This window comes from Pelophylax lessonae (genome assembly GCF_965119305.1).
Source record: "Pelophylax lessonae genome assembly, chromosome: 1".
Classification (NCBI taxonomy): Eukaryota; Metazoa; Chordata; class Amphibia; order Anura; family Ranidae; genus Pelophylax; species Pelophylax lessonae.
Genome location: NC_138768.1, coordinates 272,231,271 through 272,253,069, shown reverse-complemented (window position 1 = coordinate 272,253,069; position 21,799 = coordinate 272,231,271). Strand labels below are relative to the sequence as shown.

The 21,799-nt window shown below is 45.9% G+C and overlaps 1 protein-coding gene across 2 annotated transcripts in view; it reads right to left on the bottom strand.

Moving 5' to 3' along the window:
- Nucleotides 1-846: 846 nt before the first annotated feature.
- GGT5 (gamma-glutamyltransferase 5) overlaps nt 847-21,799 on the bottom strand; it is a 136,420-nt gene continuing 115,467 nt past the window's right edge. For both annotated transcript variants that reach the window (XM_082244212.1, XM_082244213.1), the window contains 2 exons: nt 7,414-7,524; nt 847-1,022 (listed from right to left, as the gene is read on the bottom strand). In XM_082244212.1, coding sequence (XP_082100338.1) covers nt 876-1,022; nt 7,414-7,524 — 258 coding nt within the window. In that variant the 3' untranslated portion in view covers nt 847-875. The remainder of the gene's footprint in view (nt 1,023-7,413; nt 7,525-21,799) is intronic.

Genomic DNA, 21,799 nt, shown 5'->3' with positions numbered 1-21,799 from the left:
CCAAATTTCAATCCATGTGTACCCACCCTAACTTTAACAGACCCTTGTGTGCTGACTACTTTACTACCAATTCACTACTTTCTAAATACAATAGAATATGCAGGTTCCCACATACAATCACAAGCAGGATGCATTTGCAAGTGTGAATGCGCCATAAATAATGCATGTATGTCTGATTGTCCTCTAATATCCATGGACAGCTATAGTTAAGGCATATATTTTCTATGAAAGTGTATGTTTGCAGGATAGATAAATGATAAATTCTCTATAGCGTTGCACCGACACCGGTATCGGTATTTGTGCCGATACTAAGCATTTGTACGAGTTCTTGTGCTCGTGCAAATGCTAAAACCGATACCTGACCCAGTTCACATATATGAGAATTGGATGCGTTTTAAACCGCATCTGATTCGCACGACATGGGAACCTGCAGCCTTTACAATGGAGCTGGTTCACATATGTGTGGGTCGGCTGTAGTGCATTTTTAAAAAGAGACCAGTACGATTTCGAGCACAGTTTAGGTTAAATTTTCCTTATCATACACTTTGACAATTCACATCTGAATCACACCTAAACCTCTGAACGAAGTCGCACTGGAGAGGGCTGAAATCCCACTGTCAAAACCGGACCGCACATATGTGAACCCAGTCTAAATGCATCCAAGGGCAAAATAGGTATCAGTAATTGGTATCGGCGAGTACTTGAGAAAAAGTATCGGTACTAGTACTTAGTCTTAAAAACTGGTATTGGTGCATCCCTAATACTGTAGATCCAATATAAGAATGGAGGACATACAGAAAGATATACTTAACTCTCCTTTATTAGAACTTTTATTTGTGCTTCTTGTTTTAAATTAATTCTACATATCAATTGGTTTAATAACCAGCAGCTTTTGCTTCTTTTCTTTTATCTGAAAAGGCAAATAAACATCCATTCTCTTGGGATACTGCTTGGACCACATTCAGAGCAAATGAAAAGTTGCTAAATTTATGTCCTTTTTCTTGCAGTCCTTGTTGCACTGCCTGAAACAAAGAGAGAAAGTATCAGTGATGAAGGAGATAAATACATTCATCTGGATCTTAAAGCAAAAGTAAACACATGTTAAAAAAAACAACTTTTGCCTATCAGTGTTTTTTCTTTCCCTGCACAACTAAGACTCCATTCACACTGGTCGCCTGACAGGTCGCCGTAGGTCGCCTGCCATAGAGTAGCTGTGGACCCGTTCTAATTGGAGCGACACAAGTCGCTCTGACTTAGAAAAAGGGTCCGGAGCTTCTTTGGGGCGACCTGCATTGACTTCAATGATATGAAGTCCGTGCCGGCCGCTCCCGCTCCGAGGTCGCGGTGCGCCCCGGCAAGTAGCGTCGCCCCAGTGTGAACGGGGTCTTAGTGTACAGTTTTTTCGTCATTTTCAAGGTTAAAACAGGTGACGTACCACCTGTCAAATGCAAGGCGATCCACTGGCTCGTTTACACTTGTGGTTGGTGGAAAAGGCAAAGTAAAGGTCCTTTCACACAGGAGGTTTGATCGGGTCAATTCACCCCTATGGAGCGGCGGATGTCAGTGGTGACATGTCTGCTGACACCCGCCGCTATCCAATCGAGGAGAGCAGGACTCTGTCCGTCTCTGCTCTACACAGTGAGCAGAGAAGGACCTGTCATCCGCCTGCTCAGCGGGGATCAGTGATTCCCCCCTGAGCAAAGCGGAGTCCGCCGAGCGCGCCCGTGTGAAAGGACCCTTATGGAAAAACAGGCAATTGAGTTGCATCTTGACCATCGTCCAACTGCCCCCCCTCCCCCCCATTAGCTATTAAGACAGTCAAATAGGAAGTGAACACTGGATTCTGTGCGGAACCTTGTTCTGGATATCTGGCAGTCTAAGCCCTCTTCTTTCTGCTCAATTGATGCATAATATATATAGTTTCTTTGTCAAAGTGACGGCCACCCATTGTCTCATACCCCACTATTGGCTATGTCCTGGGATGAAATGCTGAACCACTCTGTTTTTGGTTGTCCCTAATATGCCTTTTGTATCAGAGAGGTGCTACAGTGAGATCTTCCTATCATAATTCCTTACTATATTGAGGTTCACTTTGGGTGTTTTATATGTTCCTGTCCACCTTTGGGTGTCCCAGCATATTCTGTTGGAGTCTCCTTACATCAGAAAATAAAAAAAACAACAACAGGGATAATGGAAGCCCTCCTACAATAGCTACAGCTGATGTGCAAACCCAGTTTGTTTCACCAACAGAGTCCCCGTGTATGATTGGTTGCCACTCCATTATGATTCACTTCAATCATAATGATACTGGTATGGAGGGTTACCATCACAAACTGTATTTTCGCAGATGACATACTCCTGTATTTGTCCAATCTTATGACATCCCTCTCAAACCTAATGACCTTTGTTTTACATTTTGAGGCCCTGTCATGATTGGGAGATAACACAAAGATCTAAAGCCTTTAATGTGTCTTTATCTACTGGAGTTCTGGATTTCCTGCAAAACTCCTTTGATTTTACATATGTGACAGTGCAGTTAGCTGTGAGCTGGTATGTCGCCCAGGATTGTAAACCAGGCAGGTTGAGAGGCTCCCGGAGGATTGTTTTATTTGGAGGAAACTGGCTTTTAAGTTTCCTCATTGTTTTGTAAAGTCCAGTTCGGGACCTGGAGCCTGGAGATTTTGCAGCGATCTGGGTGGGAGGAAATCTCCAATCCTGGGACCAGGATGTGGGACTAGCCAGGACACTGATGGTGCAGGTGGGGCCGGATCTTTTAGGAAAGACAGGACCAAGGTTCTGGGCTCCACCCTGGGAGTCAGGAGAGCTCCACCTCGCAGACAGGAGGTCTGGCCCAGGAGTCAGGAGGGTTCCACGTGGGAGTCAGTGCAGCACGAGGCTGCTTTCCGTGGGCACCCTGTTGGGTGAGCGAACAGACTGTAGGAGACAGACAAGGGCCTGAAGTGAAAGGCCAGAGCAGCAATGCAGCAAGCAAGAGCCAGAAGGGCTGAATGACGTTTGTGTTGGTGAGCAAAGAAATGCTGAAAACCCCTGCAAGGGAAAAACATGTTTTGTTTTCTGAACCTTTCTTTTAATAAAAATGGGCAAGGAAAGCCCTTAAAAACAACAGCGAGTGGCGGTGTCCTTAAAACTCTACACTTGATGCGAAACCCTACACCTGCCATTACTTTGTTCCTCCCTAATTGGGTATACAGTGTACCTAACCACCTCTTATGATACCTTATACCAAAAAAACTGTCCAAAATTACTTACACACCTATACCTTTAGGTAACTTCCTGGGATAAACAAAATCATTTGTGGTTAGGATTACTGTGGTCAAGATGACCTTGTTGCTTACATTTCTTATTATGCTAGAGTATTGCCTACAACCATCCAGGCCTTCCTGTTTGATGCGTTACAGAAACGAATACTCCAGTTTCAATGAAAGGGGAGCTCTCATAGAGTAGCATAAAACATTATATAGTCTAATGTCACATCATAGGAAATCTGCTATTTCTGCTGGGATTGCACCCTTTCAGGACCCTGGTTTTCACCCTCCAAACTTATTGAAGCACTTTTTAACAGAATCAGGGGTGAAACCCTTTGAGGCAAAACAATCCAAACATCCTTTTCGCCCAAAGCAGTTTTCCAATATCAGCAAATGAAAAACGTACTTCTTCAGTAGTATATACCTCCCAACAAGATTTATCCTCACAAATACCCTTTGAGAGCTGCATCTCAGAGGACCTACAAAGTTAAATCCTCGTGTAGCACCCTACAGGTAGGTGCTAGGTAAATGCATAGTGGGCCTTGTCTGCCTAACAGCAGGACCATGATTGCTTTTTGGTTAGAGTGTCATGGTTTCCAGGTGTGTCTGCTGAAAGGGTAGTCTCCCCACTGGATCAGTGAGAGGCTTCTCATAGGGCAGTGGAGGAAACCCAATCAGGGACACATTCAGGCTTGTAACTACCCCAGAAGGCAGATTCTGCTGCAAAGGATTCTGGGAGTAGGCATAAGTCTGAGGGGCGTGCATGACTCCTGGTCTTTGGCAGGAAGCAGCGTTTTAGGAGGTAGAGTGCGGTTGTCTCCACTCCTGTTGGAGGAAGCGGATGTCTCGGTTGCTGCCTGAGAATCCAGAGAGTGCTGAGTTGAGCTGAGGGGGATTCAGTGTGCCAAGAACCAGTGGAGAGCGAGAGGGGTCCAGTCCCAGGAAAGCCTACACAGGTCGTGAGTACTGAGGATTGCCCCTGGGGGTCTGCCTAGTGTCAGAGGGGACCACTCTGGAGAAGGTTCTAGGATCCAGTATCAGCTGTAAAGGGGGTGCCTGGTCAGAGGACCCTGAAGTGATAAAGGGGGTACCTGTAGTTTTGGGCCCTGAAGAGTCAGTGCACAGCGTGTAGTGCATCAGTTAGGAGTTGCAGCCATACAGGAATCCACAGCAAGCTACCTCAAGCAAGTGCAAGGCTGGAGGGAGTAGTCAGTCACTTTGCAGTGCAAGCAGTGTCAGAAGTTCAATGTTCTACAGTCCTGGATCTTTTGGACCTAAGTCAGAGTTCCAGCACAGCTTTTAGAGATACAGTGTGTTCAAAGCATCAGTAAGCATTGCCTAGTGTCGGCTGGCATCAAGACATCGCTAACGGGTATTTTTGCTATAAAGTCCCGGAATTGTATATAGTCGAGCCAAAGGAGTATCCCACTCATTCCCTTCTCCCATCCCCTAAAACTACAATAAAACAACTAAAGATGCCGGAGTTGTTAATGTGTCAGTTCTCACACCCAGGGCCGCAGCTCACGTGGGCTGGAGAGGTAACCGGTAATAATGGCAGACCCACCTCAGGCCACAGGCCTGGAAATATTGCTACACTCATTTATTTTATACACACCCTATTTTTGGAAAATATGCTCTTATATTCTCCACTTATGTAATTTTTTAATAATATTTATATAACTCTCCGGGAGACCAAGTGCATATAGGTAACATTATCCCCTAAAGCATTAAAGAAATTGAACTACCCATTTTGTGCTATCATCTAAAAATAAATTTATAAAAAGGGGAAACTGTGAAGAATCGTGCTTTGGAGAACCAAACCACAGTTGATTCTTTCACAGAGACATATGGCTGGACTTTCTAAGGCACATCATAGAATGAATCATAGCGAATCATATAATTAAAAAAAATACTTTATTTGTTGATTACAACCAACCTAAAAAATGAGGACAAATGCACATATTTTCCTCATATAGACATACAATACATGTAGCTGGCAACAAGACAGAATTAAAATCGAATAACCCAAGACTATTTTTTACCCATATATAGTCAAAAGACCATGCAAAAAATGTGTGGGTTATTAAATAGTTTTCACAATATTTGATACAATATATATATACGTAGAATTTTATATCTGATCTTTGGGTCAACGCGTTTCGAAGCGTGCTTCTTCAGGACCACAATTTTACATCAGAGATTTCTGTAAATGGGTATAGCCAATGTCTCCCCGGGCGAGCATAGAGGGCACGAGAGAAAGTATGTGAGGCAGAGCAGACAGATCTAATAAGTCTTTTCACTTTTATGTGAGTATTCACGTGAAAAGTCAATTGAATAGGGTTAGACAAGTAAATCAGACCCGGATTGGTAAATCCTAAATTCAAAACGTGTAATCCTCAAGATGTCTGTGATAATGGGTATGATGGTGAACAGGACAGCCTATGTTATTCGCAATCCAGGGAGGGGAGTAATATTGCCGGTCTCTTAGGGGTAGCCGAACCTTTTAGGTACATGGGATATATATTTTAACCAGCATCTTAGGCTGGAAACCTGGTTTGTTCAATCTTCCGTTTTAGTCCCCCCTAGAGCTACCGAACCTGTGAAAGTATATATATCTGGTCAAACCCATATGAATAGGATATCCATAGAAGATACTCCCAGCTGACCTGGATGCGAGGCTTGGTGTTAAGTCCTGTAGATTAGCGTCTGCCTCGTGTCCCGCCGCAAACCGAGAGCTGATGGCGGTTGGTGGTGTGAGGCTTTCCACAGGAGAGAGCTATTGACGTCCTGGTTTTATATCGATGTGCCTGATATCCATCTTCTAAATGTGAGTGTATCAATCTACAGCCTTTTGTTTTACTTTATAATAAATGTTGTTATGCTAGGGCGGCTGTGCGCTCTTTTCTTTTTTCCTTTGTCCTGTTAATTGTCCACCACCCAGTGGAGGGTAAGGTGAGCTGCAACGCCCCATCATTTATATCTCCGTGTGTGCTTTTTGAAAGGGATCACCAGCCTGGGGATATGAGTTAAGTATCACTGACGTTATACTTCCGGGTGACGCCGGGCATGGCGCAGCTGCGCATTACAAATGGGGTTTGACCGCGCCGCGCACACAGGCTCTCAGAAGAAGTCAATAAGACGAAACGTCAGAGCTGTTGTGCGCGGTCGCCTACTCTAACTACACCACGCCGGACACCTTCCAAGGAATTAGGATTGGTGAACATCCAGGGTGCATAGTTTTTTACTCAATACCTTCACTAGTTTTTCTATCAATAAATTGGTTTGCGGAATTACACTATTGTTGCCCCCACTTTGTTCATTTGCCTGTGGCTCTGGACGGAGGATTATCTGAGGAGGAAGGAGCTAGGTGTTGTCCAGCTGTGAGTCCCACACCTGCAGATTGGTGGATAAATTTGAAGGATCTTTTTTTCACCTTTCTCTGGTGACTGTTTCTAATAGGGGGGGGGGGGCACCGAAGGGTGGTGGAAGCTTGGTGGATTAGTCAAGATCTCTCACTCCCTTACCCTTTTGGATGGACTCTTTTTGATCAAGTGTTTGATGGACTGAATGCCTATACATCATATGAGGTTTTGAAGGACTTCTGTGTGCACACATGAGTTCCGTTCCAGCGCTGCTAGTGTTTTAGATTTATTTATGATTCTAAGTATTCTATAACACCCTTTTTATCATATATATATATATATATATATATATATATACATACATATACATTTTTATATATATATATATATATATATATATATACAATATATATATATATATATATATAATATAATATAAATGTTATGTGTGTGTTTGTGTTTTGTGCAACGTTCAATGTTTGAATTTCCCTCCCTAGTTCCGCTCCCATGCAGCATTGCTGCTGCAGGGAACTGAACTAGGAAGTCATCACACCGACGGAGGATGGACGAGCGGCGGGGATCTCAGACAGCTGGCGATCACAGCAATGGGAGATCATCGCTGGATCGCCAGGAGAAGGTAAGAGACCGCTGCGCGCTCTGCCCATCCACCCCGAGCGTGACTCGGGGATACCGATAATAGTATGGAAAATCCACCCCGAGTCACGCTCGGGGTTACCGCTAGCTAGGTTAATCTCACTCACACACAATTACAGAAAATATCTTACCTTGCTGAAATGTGGCTCAAACTCTAGCTGGTTACGGGCTGTGACATGGAAAACAGGCAACGAAATGGCTTTTTCAAGGTTGTAGCCAAACCACAGCTTGTTTATTATAGCCTAGAGAATGAAAGATAAAAAATAAAACACACTTTGTAAATATGAACATTGATAAGCTAATTTTACAAATGCTATCTTGGTGGTACCAGCATCAGGATCAATTCTTCCCAGTCTGTATGGAATTGCTCCCTCACTAGTCAAGCGAGCGAGACGTTTCTCCAACTGGGTCTAGTGAGGGCTAAAGAGGGAGATTTTGCAGAGTTCAGCAACAGCCAGTGGTGTATTTAGGTTTTGTGCTGCCCTAGGCCTGACTAAACTTGGGCAACCCTAATTTAAATATGACCCACCCCTTCCTGTAAAGACCACACCCTTTCCTGTTTATGACCCGCCCTGTCATCTGTAAACCACAGACCACAACCACAGCCTATCAGTGCCCATCAGTGCAGCCTCATGAGTTCCCATAAGTTCAGCTTCATCAGTGCCCTTCAGTGCAGCCTTATCAGTGCTCATCAGTGCAGCCTCATTACTGCCCATCAGTGCAGCCTCATCAGTGCAGCATATCAGTGCGGCCTCATCAGTGGCCATCAGTACAGCCCCATCAGTGGCCACCAGTGCAGCCTCTTATTGCCCATTAGTGCAGCCCATCAGTGCATCAAATCAGTGCCCATCAGTGCTGCCTTATCAGTGCTCATCAGTGCAGCCTCATTACTGCCCATCAGTGCAGCCTCATCAGTGCAGCATATCAGTGCGGCCTCATCAGTGGCCATCAGTACAGCCCCATCAGTGGCCACCAGTGCAGCCTCTTATTGCCCATTAGTGCAGCCCATCAGTGCATCATATCAGTGCCCATCAGTGCTGCCTTATCAGTGCAGCCCTATCAGTGCAGCTTATCAGTCCTGCCTCATCAGTGGTCATCAGTGCAGTCTATTAGTGCCCATCAGTGCAACATATAAGTGCCCATCAGGGCAGCATATCAGTGCGGCCCCCATCAGCTTTTTTGCTGCCCCCCTGCAAAGTGCTGCCCTAAGCCTGGGCCTTGTTGGCCTAGGCCAAGATACAGAACTGGCAACAGCAAGGGAGTGAAGAGATATAGTAAGAGTATTTATGTGGTTTTTTTTTTCAAAACCTTCAAACAGAGGTGGTCTGTGGAAAGAAAAATGTCACCTTACATTTGCAGTCAGTGAAGAGAAGAACACTCTGTTACATTGGTGGGCAGTGGGAGGAAGAATGCCCTCTTATGTTGGTGAACAGTTGGAGGAAGAATGTAAGGAAAAAGGGCATAAATATTCTCCCATTTTCCTCATGGGGCTGTGACAGTGCGAGTTAGTATAGGTAGGAATAGTTATTAGTTAAGGTAAGGCATAGGTTATGAGGGGTCAAATTAACTTTTGACCCAGATCTCTAGGCTCTCTCCTTCCCTCTCAAAAGGGGCTTGTATCTGGGCAGTTTTTGAATTCCCCTGGCTTTTCCCGCCCAAATCTCCCCTGTATCTGGGGAGATTTGGGTCTTCAACCCGCTTCCCGCCCAAATCTGCCACCTTAAACTGGGAGCCAGTTAGCGCTGGTTCTCAGTTGAGGGCTATTTAGGGGGCTCCTTTGCCGCCTGTTTCCTCAGTCACCTCAAGAAGACAAGAAGAGCTTCTGCTTTCCCCTCCCCCCCCCCCTCCCCTTGGCTGTCGCGGCCAAAGTTATTATTTGTGGGTCACCTTTGTTTGATGCAAAGGGGACAATACGTGTTTCAAATGTTTTGAATTTAAGTATGGATAAATCATTTATGATGTTTTATTTATTTACCGCCTGGATCGTGGTGATCGGGTGTGTTACAGTGTTGAACATATTGTTGTGTTTTTAGTTATTTATTTATTTATATTTTAAACAAATAATAAACGGCCACGGCCTATACATTTTTTATCCCAAAATCAGATGGTGTGGTGTCATTTATTTAAGGTATTATTTGATATGTAAAAAGGGTGATCCTGGATACTGCCCCATGCTCCTTTACATTTGTGGGCAGTAAAAGGAAGAATTCTCCCTTACCCCTTAAGTTTGCAGGTAGTGAGAGGAAGAATGCTCCCTTTTGTTGGTAGTCAGTGAGGGGAACAGTCAGAAAAAGCAATGGTATCAATGTGGATACTTACCCAGCAGAGAAGAAAGGAGATGCTTCTTCACTGGTCCCACTGCTAACTATACCCAATGCCTTGAGCAGCATTCAGAGCCCACCCTTCTTGCACCTGGGTCACCACTGTATCTGGACCCACAGGAGGCCCGTAGGCTGTTATTGGTGTAGTTCTGCCATTGTTCACCATTTAAAATCACTAATGTTATGCAAAGACACATTTTATTGTCATTTATATAAGGACATATCCAGTTATCAGTAGCGGAACTATCAGGGTCGCAGCGGTCGCGCTTGCGACCGGGCCCTGGAGTTCCGCCACCTGGGGGGGGCCCGCCAGCCCCCGTTCTCTTATCGCGGCCGCGGCGTGAGGGGGCCCGTCCATCCGCCTGACTGTTCGCTAGTGGCTGAGTCTGTAACTGGATACCGGCTGCCGCACTCCCCGATCGTTGTGCGGGGGGGGGGGAGGGGGGAGATGTCTACAGCGGACAGTTTTCTAAAGCAATCTGCTGCTGCTGCTGCCTGCACCCGCCCGCCCTCAGCCCTGCCGATCCTCCAATCAGAAAAGGCTGATGCAGTGAGGACCAATAGAGTGCAGGGGGAGGAGGAGTGCGAAGAGACACCAAATGCTTCCTGTTCCTGCTAGAAGAAGCGTGCGTGCCTGCCTGCCTGGAGTTGCTGAGTGAGGGGGATTCATAATAATCGTCTGACTGCTAATTGTAAGTGAACTTGCCTTGAATTTTGATCCCAAACTCCACCCTTGCTGGCTTGCTGCCTTAATGATCCCATGCCTGCCACAGAACAGATCTCATCCCTATCTACAACAGAGGTGTTGGGGGGTGTAGGGATGAGATCTGCAGTGGTGGGGGGATGGGATCAGTGAGACAGAGGTGGTGGTGGTTGGGGAGGATTACACCACATAAAACCCCTCCTCCACCCCCCCCCCACCATCGCCCCCACTGATCCCTCTCCACCATCACCCCTTCACCACCGCCATTGATCCCACCCCCTCCCAACCATAACCCCCCCTCACTACCACCATTGATCCCACCCCACCATCCACCCCCTCCTCACCACCGCCACTGATCCCACCGCCCTCACCATCGCCGCCACTAATCTCACCCCCCCTTCACCACCATCACCATCTCTGATAACACCCCCCTCCCCACCACCATCGCCCCCACTGATCCCTCTCCACCATCACCCCTTCACCACCGCCATTGATCCCACCCCCCTCCCAACCATAACCCCCCCTCACTACCACCATTGATCCCACCCCACCATCCACCCCCTCCTCACCACCGCCACTGATCCCACCGCCCTCACCATCGCCGCCACTAATCTCACCCCCCCTTCACCATCTCTGATCACACCCCCCTCCCCACCACCGCCGCCACTGATCCCTTGCCTCTCCCCACCATCACCGCCTCTGATCCCACTTCCCTCCCCACCACTGCCACCACTGATTCCACCCCACCACCGCCACTGATCCCACCCCCCTCCCCACCATTACCGCCTCTGATCCCACACCCCGCACGACCGCTGCCACTGCTCCCACCCTCCTCACCACCATGCACTATTACTGACCCCATTCCCCTCTTCACCAGCCCTGAAACCAGAAACAGAAATGTTTTACTTTGTTGGGGGGGGGGGGGGGCCCTTCATGATTTCTTGCATCGGGGCCCTGTGAAATCTAGTTACGCCTCTGCCAGTTATGTTATAAACTCGACTGTCAGGAAAATGTTTAGGCATTCGTTAGTGCAAGAATCGTTGCATCATTTATATAGTTTTCATCTGTTATTGTAGAATATCACCATTAGGTGTCACACTTAGCAGCAAAAACACTTCAGAATTTCTAGACTGCTGATAACTGAAAGTAAGCAAATTTATGTGTAAATATCTTAATCCAGCTACCAACAAAAAAAAAGAAAACTGTTTCTAACATTTAGACTAAATACCATCTGTCATACACATATAATGCTGATTGTTAACTCTTACCCCACCAATTTTTAACAATTCACACCTTCAGTTGTGTAATTAGAACAAATAGCACATGCCCCAGATTTCACAACACCAAGGGGTTGAATAACCATTCAGCCCTGGAAGATTTATCCCCCCCCCCTTTCATGACCGGACCATTTATTGCAAGACAGCCCTGCGTTACTTTAACTGACAATTGAACGGTCGTGCAACACTGTACCCAAAGAATATGATGCCCTTTTTTCCCACAAATAGAGCTTTCTTTTAATGGTAGTTGATCACCTCTGTGTTTTTTATTTTTTTGCGCTAAATATATATATATATATATATATATATATATATATATATATATATATATATATATATATATATACCGACAATTTTGAAAAAAAAAAGAAAAAATAAAACAATATTTTTAAATCTCTACTATAAAACACATCCAATAAAAAAATGTAAAAAATCTCAATTTCTTTATCAATTCAGGGGCCAATATGTATTCTGCTACATATTTTTGGTAAAAAAAAATCCTAATAGGTGTATATTGATTGGTTTGTGCAAAAGTTATAGCGTTTACAAACTATGGGATAAATTTATGGATTTTTTCTTTCTTTCTTTATTTTTTACTAGTAATATCAGTGATCAGCGACTTATAGCAGGACTGTGATACTGCGGTGGACAAATCGGACACTAGTTGTCACTTTTGATGCTTTTTAGGGACCAGTGACACTAAGCCCCGGTTCACACTACTGCGTGTGCGGGGTTCGCATGTCATGTCGGAGCGCACTGCTCCGACATGACATGCGATCAGCTGTGCGGTGCGAGTTTAGCCATACAGTTTGTATGGCTAAATTCGCATCGCACCCGCAGCAAACATGCACAGGAGGCATTTTTGCTGCCGCATCAGGATCGGATCGCACAGCGGTTCACACTTGTGCGATCCGATCCTGTGCGAACTGCACGATCGCACTGCGATATGCGATCAAACTGGGGGTGTCGTTAAGATTACATTGACACCCCCAGCGGATCGCATATGGCAGTGTGAACTGCCGGGGGTGCGTGTGCGATGCGGGAACAGGCTGCGAATTCGCAGCCTTCCCGCATCGCATCAGTGTGAACCGAGCCTTATAAGGACATATGCGCTAAAAATATCCACTGTCACTGTACTAATAACATTGGCTGGGAAGGGGTTAATTTTAGGGGCGTTCAAAGGGTTAGCTGTGTACCTAGCCAGTATTTGTGCACTGTGTGGGAGGTGCTTTCACTAAGGAAAGGCATGGATGCATGTTCCTGTTTTGCAGGAACACAGGATCCATGCCTTCCGTACTGACAGAATGGCAATCTGCCTTGTTTTCATAGGCAGGCTGCCATTCTGCCTGTGTAACGAATGATCAGCAGGTGCTGGCAGACAGTAAAACTATTATAAGGTGGTTGGCAAGTGATTAATGTGATTAGAACAGGATGGATTCAGAAACGTTCACACCTCCCATCACATTCTTGGACAATCAGCATCTGCGTTGACACATTCAATGCTGATTAGTTTAAGGAGACTGAATGAATTGCCTGACTGTAAATGCCGAGGTATGTTCTGGACACTCACTCTAAATGAAAATCTACTTGGATGAGTGGCGCAATGTCTTCAGTTTTGCAGAACAAGTACAGTTGAACGCGACTAGCTACTACTAGTTTGACAAGAAAAGAGGAAATTAAAGCTGCCAGAAACTAGTGAAGAACAAATCTTCACTTACACAAGCTCATAAATATATGAATAAAATAAATAAAAAATAAAATATAAATTTTAAAGAAATGGCTGACTTTTGCCTATAATGGTAATTACATAGTAGTATCAATTTTAATAGAAATGCCTTGATGATTGTGCAAAGTGAATGTTAGGGCCATGAAAGAAAAAAAATAGAGACGTGGCCCCATGGGACTGTCAATCCTATCACCCATTTGTTTTTCAACCACTTGCTTACTGGGCACTTATACCCCCTTCCTGCCCAGGATAATTTTCAGCTTTCAGCCCTGTCACACTTTGAATGATAACTGTGCAGTCATGCAACGCTGTACCCAAATAAAATTTATATAATTTTTTCACACAAATAGAGATTTCTTAGGTTACACTGATGGTCACTGATAGGGTGGCACTGGTGAGCACTGATGAGGTGGCAATGGTGGGCACTGAGTAGGATGCAATGATAGGTGGCACTAATGGGCACTGATAAGCTCTGATAGGCAGCACTGAAGTGCACTGAGAGGTGGCACTGATAGGTGGCACTGATGGTCACTGATAGGAGGTACTGATAGGCAGCACTGATAGGTGACACTGATGAAGGGCACTGATTGGCAGCACTGATGGACACTGATAGGTGGCACTGGTGGGCGCTGATTGGCAGCACTGGTGGACACCGATTAGCGGCACTGGTGGGCAATGATAGGTGGCACTGGTGGGCGCTGATTGGCAGCACTGGTGGACACCGATTAGCGGCACTGGTGGGCACTGATAGGTGGCACTGGTGGGCCCTGATTGGCAGCAATGATGTGCACTGATTAACCGCACTGGTGGGAACTGATAGGTGGCACTGGTGGGTACAGATTGGGACCTATGTCCCTGTAATAGAAGCCAGTTACCGTCTTTCTTCTTTTCTCCTCACACTGATTGTGAGGAGAAAAAAAGCCGATAACCGGCTTCTGTTTACTTCCATGATCAGCCGTTATTGGCTGACAGCTGATCATGTAGTAAAGGGGAGCTGCGATTGGCTCTTTACCCTGCTCTGTAATAAGCCGCGTCTGAAGGACCAGTGGACCCAGGGGCGTACCTAGAGCATTTGGCACCCGGGGAGGATCCTACATCTGGCACCCCCCCCAGGCGACGAACTGCCCATTGACATGTCACGTGTAAAATGTGTGGAGACCCCCTTTTACATTACACAGCCCCCTTACCCCTGGACACCTTTACATTACACATCCCCCGTACCCCTGGACCCCTTTACATTACACAGCCCCCTTACCCCTGGACCCCTTTACATTACACAGCCTCCTTACCCCTGGACCCCTTTACATTACACAGCCCCCCATTGGAACCCTTTACATTACACAGCCCCCATCCCCCCCTGGACCCCTTTACATTACACAGCCCCCATTGGAACCCTTTACATTACACAGCCCCCATCCCCCCATGGAACCCTTTACATTACACAGCTCCCACCCCCCCATGGAACCCTTTACATTACATAGCCCCCATCCCCCCCTGGACCCCTTTACATTACACAGCCCCCCATTGGAACCCTTTACATTACACAGCCCCATCCCCCCCATGGAACCCTTTACATTACACAGCTCCCACCCCCCATGGAACCCTTTACATTACACAGCCCCCATCCCCCCTGGACCCCTTTACATTACACAGCCCCCCATTGGAACCCTTTACATTACACAGCCCCCATCCCCCCATGGAACCCTTTATATTACACAGCTCCCACACCCCCATGGAACCCTTTACATTACACAGCCCCCATCCCCCCCTGGACCCCTTTACATTACACAGCCCCCCATTGGAACCCTTTACATTACACAGCCCCCATCCCCCCTGGACCCCTTTACATTACACAGCCCCCCATTGGAACCCTTTACATTACACAGCCCCCATCCCCCCATGGAACCCTTTACATTACACAGCTCCCACCCCCCCATGGAACCCTTTACATTACACAGCCCCCATCCCCCCTGGACCCCTTTACATTACACAGCCCCCATCCCCCCATGGAACCCTTTACATTACACAGCCCCCATCCCCCCCTGGACCCCTTTACATTACACAGCCCCCCATTGGAATCCTTTACATTACACAGCCCCCATCCCCCCATGGAACCCTTTACATTACACAGCCCCCCAATAGAACCCATTACATTACACAGCCCCATCCCCCATACAACCCTTTACATTACACAGCCCCCCCAATATAACCCCTTTACAATACAAAGCCCCCACCAATAGAACCCCTCTACAATAAATCCCCCCATAGAACCCCTATACAATACAAAGCCCCCCCACAAAGAACCCCTTTACAATACAAAGCCACCCCCCACCCTCAAAATAACCCTACATGGCCTCAGCCGAGGTATTCTTGTGGCATTTTACTGATCAATCCATTTTTCCCTCCTAGCAGAGATCAATGACCCTGAGGGACAATACCTTATTTTGATCGGCCATTTGTTTGAATGCAAGGTCACTGTATATTCCTACTACACTCCTAGAAAAGATCATACCACTTTTCTCTCCCATTTACTGCACTATTTAGTGGATGAATCACACAAAAAGAGCATCCCACTGATCTGCGGGGTTTCTACCTATTTCTACATAAATCTCCTGCTTCTGCCCCTCTAGCCGGGTACACTTTCTTTCCAACAACTGTTACACCAACATTTCTTGCTAGATTCGTGGTGAGAGCACAACTCAGCCAGCCAAAGTGGATCATACTCCTAAGCCTATTCACCTGAAGCTCACTAAAGACTCTTATTCCACCCTTTACAATACAAAGCGCGCCCCCCCCCCCCCCCCTACCTTTTTTAGGAGGAGAGCGGAGGAGGAGGAACTGTTTAAAGCAGAGTATGTGAGAGAGACTCACTGTCACTCCTGAGCCCTGAATACACAACGGTCGGCGCCTCGGCGGGAACTGCAGAAGTCACTGTAATGGTTAAAGAGCAGGTGATTGGTTGATAGGCGGTCCTAGCAACCAATCGCCTTCTCATTAACCAGCACAGTAACTTCTGCAGTTCCCGCCGAGGCGCCGACCGCTGTGTATTCAGGGCTCGGAGTGACAGTGAGTCTCTCTCACATCCTCTGCTTTAAACAGTTCCTCCTCCTCCGCGGCGGAAGCAGTCTGGCGGCCGGCCCCGGGTGTCACCCTGGTCTTCCCTGACACCCCCCAATGTGTGGCACCCGGGGCGGACCGCCCCCCCGCCCCCCCTATTGGTACGCCACTGAGTGGACCAACACCAGCAGATGACATAGCTCCCCAAATCATCACTGACTGTGGAAAAATGTAGCATTTCATTTGGAAATCAGTGTCCCAGAGTCTGGAGGAAGAGTGGAGAGGCACAGAATCAAAGTTGTATGAGGTCCAGTGTGAAGTTTCCACAGTCAGTGATGATTTGGGGAGCCGTGTCATCTGCTGGTATCAAATCCAAAGTCAGTGCAGCCCTCTACCAGGAAATTCTAGAGCACTTCATGCATCCCTCTGCTGACCACTTTTTTGGAGATGCTGATTTCATTTTCCAGCGGCACTTGGCACCTGCCCATACTGCCAAAATACCAATACCTGGTTTATTGATGGTGGTATTATTGTGCTTGATTGGCAAGCAAACTCGAGAGAATTTGTGGGGTATTGTCAAGAGGAAGATGAGAGACACCAGACCCAACAATCCAGATGAGCTGAAGGCGATTATCAAAGCAACTCGGGCTTCCATAACACCTCAGCAGTGCCACAGGCTGATCGCCTCTATGTCACGCCGCATTGATGCAGTAATTCATGCAAAAGGAGCCCCTACCAAGTATTGAGTGCATACTACACTGTATATGGACATACTTTTTTAGTAAGCCAACATTTCTATATTAAAATTCTTTTTTTTTTTTTAATTGGTTTTATGTAATCTTCTAATTTTATGAAATACTGAATTTTGGGTTTTCACTAGCTGTAAGTTATAATCAACAAAATTAAAAGAAAGAAAGCCCTAAAATGCCAGGAAAGTAGATATACCCCCCAAATCACCCCTTTTTGAAAAGTTGACAGTCCAAGGTGTTTATTAAGAGGCATGGCTGGTTTTTTGAAGTTATACACTTTTTGTGATAATATTTTGGAAAATGAAGAAATTAAAAAAAAGATTTTTCACAATCCTTTTTTTTTTTTTACATACTGTCACCAGTGCAGTACAGCGTCATTAAATAACTGGTGCGGTAGTGATCAGGGACAGTTGTTGGGGACAGTATTATAAAAAATAATATACTATAATGTTTCTTTTTTTTTTATTACATTTTTTTTTTAACCACATTTTGGCCAGAGCAATATGATGTTACCATAGTAACATTGTAATGCTCTGGGGAAGTAATCAGGATTTTCTTCTTCTTTTTTTTTCACACATTATGTTTGCTTATAGCAGTATATTACATTGCTATACGCAAGCATTTTACTGAATGAAACTGAATCATTCAGTCAGTTTTATTAGCAAAAAAACTGTAAGAAGCTTATCAAATATTGGCATGCTGTAGGTTAGGTAACAGCTGCAAGAAAAAGTATTTGAACCCTTTAGAATGATATGGATTTCTGCACAAATTGGTCATAAAATGTGATCTGATCATCATCATCTAAGTCACAACAATAGACAATCACAGTCTGCTTAAACTAATAACACAAAGAATGAAATGTTGCCATGTTTTTATTGAACACACCATGCAAACATTCACAGTGCAGGTGGAAAAAGTATGTGAACCCTTGGATTTAATAACTTCAACCAAACGTTTCCTGTAGTTGCAGATCAGACGTGCACAACAGTCAGGAGTAATTCTTGACCATTCCTCTTTACAGAACTGTTTCAGTTCAGCAATATTCTTGGGATGTCCGGTGTGAATCGCTTTCTTGAGGTCATGCCACAGCATCTCAATCGGGTTGAGGTCAGGACTCTGACTGGGCCACTTCAGAAGGCGTATTTTCTTCTGTTTAAGCCATTCTGTTGTTGATTTACTTCTATGCTTTGGGTCATTGTCCTGTTGCAACACCCATCTTCTGTTGAGCTTCAGCTGGTAGATAGATGGCCTTGAGTTCTCCTGCAAAATGTCCTGATAAACTTGGGAATAAATTTTTCCTTCGATGATAGCAATTCGTCCAGGCCCTGACACAACAAAGCAGCCCCAAACCATGATGCCCCCACCACCATACTTCACAGTTGGGATGAGGTTTTGATGTTGGTGTGCTGTGCCTCTTTTTCGCCACACATAGTGTTGTGTGTTTATTCCAAACAACTCATCTTTGGTTTCATCTGTCCACAGAATATTTTGCCAGTACTGCTGTGGAACATCCAGGTGCTCTTGTGCAAACTGTAAACATACAGCAATGTTTTGTTTGGACAGCAGTGGCTTCCTCTGTGGTATCCTCCCATAAAAATCCATTCTTGTTTAGTGTTTTACATATTGTAAATTCGCTAACAGGGATGTTAGCATTTGCCAGTGACTTTTGTAAGTCTTTAGCTGACACTCTAGGATTTTTCTTCACCTCATTGAGCAGTCTGTGCTGTGCTCTTGCAGTCATCTTTACAGGACGGCCACTCCTAGGGAGAGTAGCAGCAGTGCTGAACTTTCTCCATTTATAGACAATTTGTCTTACCGTGGACAGATGAACAGCAAGGCTTTTGGAGATACTTTTATAATCCTTTCCAGCTATATGCAAGTCAACAATTCTTAATCGTAGGTCTTCTGAGAACTCTTTTGTGCGAGGCATCATTTACATCAGGCAATGCTTCTTGTGAAAAGCAAACCCAGAACTGGTGTGTGTTTTTTATAGGGCAGGGCAGCTGTAACCAACACCTCCAATCTCATCTCATTGATTGGACTCCAGTTGGCTGACATCTCACTCCAATTAGCTCTTGGAGATGTCATTAGTCTAGGGGTTCACATACTTTTTCCACCTGCAATGTGAATGTTTACATGGTGTGTTCAATAAAAACATGGCAACATTTCATTCTTTGTGTGTTATTAGTTTAAGCAGACTGTGATTGTCTATTGTTGTGACTTAGATGATGGTCAGATCACATTTTATGACCAATTTGTGCAGAAATCCATATCATTCCAAAGGGTTCACATACTTTTTCTTTCAGCTGTATGTTTGCAAGGAAGTATTTTCATCTATTAGTGAAACATTTTCTACTATTGAACCTACTGATAAATGACCTCCTCTGAGACTCAGTGTGAGTAAAATTAACATTAACATTAACAGAAAATTCTATGGAGCAATAATTCCGTACTAGGGGGCTATCATTAAAGAATAAAAATGATTGTATTGTTTGCTTATTTACTTTTTTATTTGATTCCTTACCCCCAACTATTCCACCTAACATTAAGTCAGTTCCTACCCAGCGTTAGCTAGTGTCAGATTGCCTGCCGCACTATCACAGTCACTGCCTTTAGTAGTATAAAACAAAAAATTCCAGTGTCTATAACATAGTTTGTAGACATTATAACTTTTATGCAAACCAATTAAAATACACCTATTGGGATTTTTTTTTTTTTACCATAGATATGCAGCAAAATACATTTTGGCCAAAATTCATGATAAAATTAGATTTTTTTTTTTTTTTTATTGGATATGTTTTAACCAGTTGCCGCCCGCCCGCCATATGACAGCGGAGCGGTGCGACCATTGTTCTGGGCCGCCGTCATATGACGGCGGCCCATTCAGGCAGGGCAGGCGCGCGATCGTGTGCGCGCCGCCCTGCACTGCCGCTGTCGGCGTGTCCCCGGGACACAGTCCGTCACCGGCAGGGGGGAAACAGCCAATGGGCATGGCTGTTTCCCACGTGATCCGCTGTGTTCCAATGACACAGCCGATCACAATGTTACAGCCCGGAAGAGGACCGCGCATGCGCGACCGGGAGCACGCAGCGCGGTCATGTCGGTGGCTCTGTGTTCCCTAGGAACACAGCTAGTCACCGGCAGTAGTAAACAGTCACTGACAGTGACTGTTTTACTATGTGATCGGCTGTGAATCCATTCACAGCCGATCACAAAATGTAAACACAGAGCAGTAACTTCACTGTTACTAGCTCTTCTCCCCTCACACAGTTTCCAGTGTGAGGAGAGCAGAGCCAGAAACAGTGAGTTACTGCTCTGTGTACCTGTAAAAGTAAAAGCACAAAAATAAAGGTCCCCACACAGTCCTCAGCCCCCCCCAATTGCCCCTGTCACCCAACAGTCACCTCATCAGTGCCCAGAAATTGACACCCATAAGGCTACATTCACATGTGAGCGTAGCGATCGCGGGCAGAATCATTGCGATTCTGCCCGTGACTTGGAAATCATTGCAAATCGCGGGACGCCTGTGCGTTGCCCATGATTTGCAATAGCACCCCAAACGCTGTGCGATGTTGCCGCGATTTCCGCCTGCCGAATCACGGTAACATCGCGCAAACAACGCATGACGCCCAAAAAAGGTACAAGAGATTCTTTGGGGCATCATGCGTTGTTTGCGCGATGTTACCGCGATTCGGCAGGCAGAAACATTGGGGTGCTATTGCAAATCACGGGCAACGCACAGGCGTCCCGTGATTTGCAATGATTTCCGGATCGCGGGCAGAATCGCAGGGATTCTGCCCGCGATCGCTATGCTCACATGTGAACATAGCCTAAAGTTCACCGGTCACCAGAGACTGCCATCAGTACTGCCGTGCACCATCGCCCGTCACCTGTCACCCATCGGTGACCATCGCCCGTCACCTGTCACCCCATCAATCACCATCACCTGTCACCCCATCAATCACCGTCACCTGTCACCCCATCAGTCATCGTCATCTGTCACCCCATCAGTCATCGTCATCTGTCACCCCATCAATCATAGTCACTTGTCACCCCATCAGTGATCATCACTTGTCACCCCATCAATCATCGTCACTTGTCACCCCATCAGTGATTGTCATCTGTCACCCTATCAATCATCGTCATCTGTCACCCCATCAATCATCGTCATCTGTCACCCCATCAGTGATCGTCATCTGTCACCCCATCAGTCATCGTCACCTGTCACCCCATCAGTCATCGTCACCTGTCACCCCATCAGTCATCGTCACCTGTCACCCCATCAGTCATCGTCATATGTCAACCCATCAGTCATCGTCATCTGTCAACCCATCAGTCATCGTCATCTGTCACCCCATCAGTGACCGTCACCTGCCACCCCATCAGTGATCATCCGCAGTCAACCGTCACCCGTCGCACAGCCCATCACGGCCAGCATGTCAAAAAGAATGTACAGCAGCGAGGAGACCCTTCAGGTCCTCTCCATGACTGATGAGAGCACCGGGGAGCTCTCATCAGTGTCCGAATCCAATTCTGAATCCGATTCGGAATTTGAAATCGCTAATAGTAGCGGATCGGAGATGGACTCGGACTATTCCTGTACACTTTCCTTTATAGAATGTATTTTGGGGTGCAATTTTTGCTATATACATGCAATCACTTACCGACCGCCTAACGACTATAT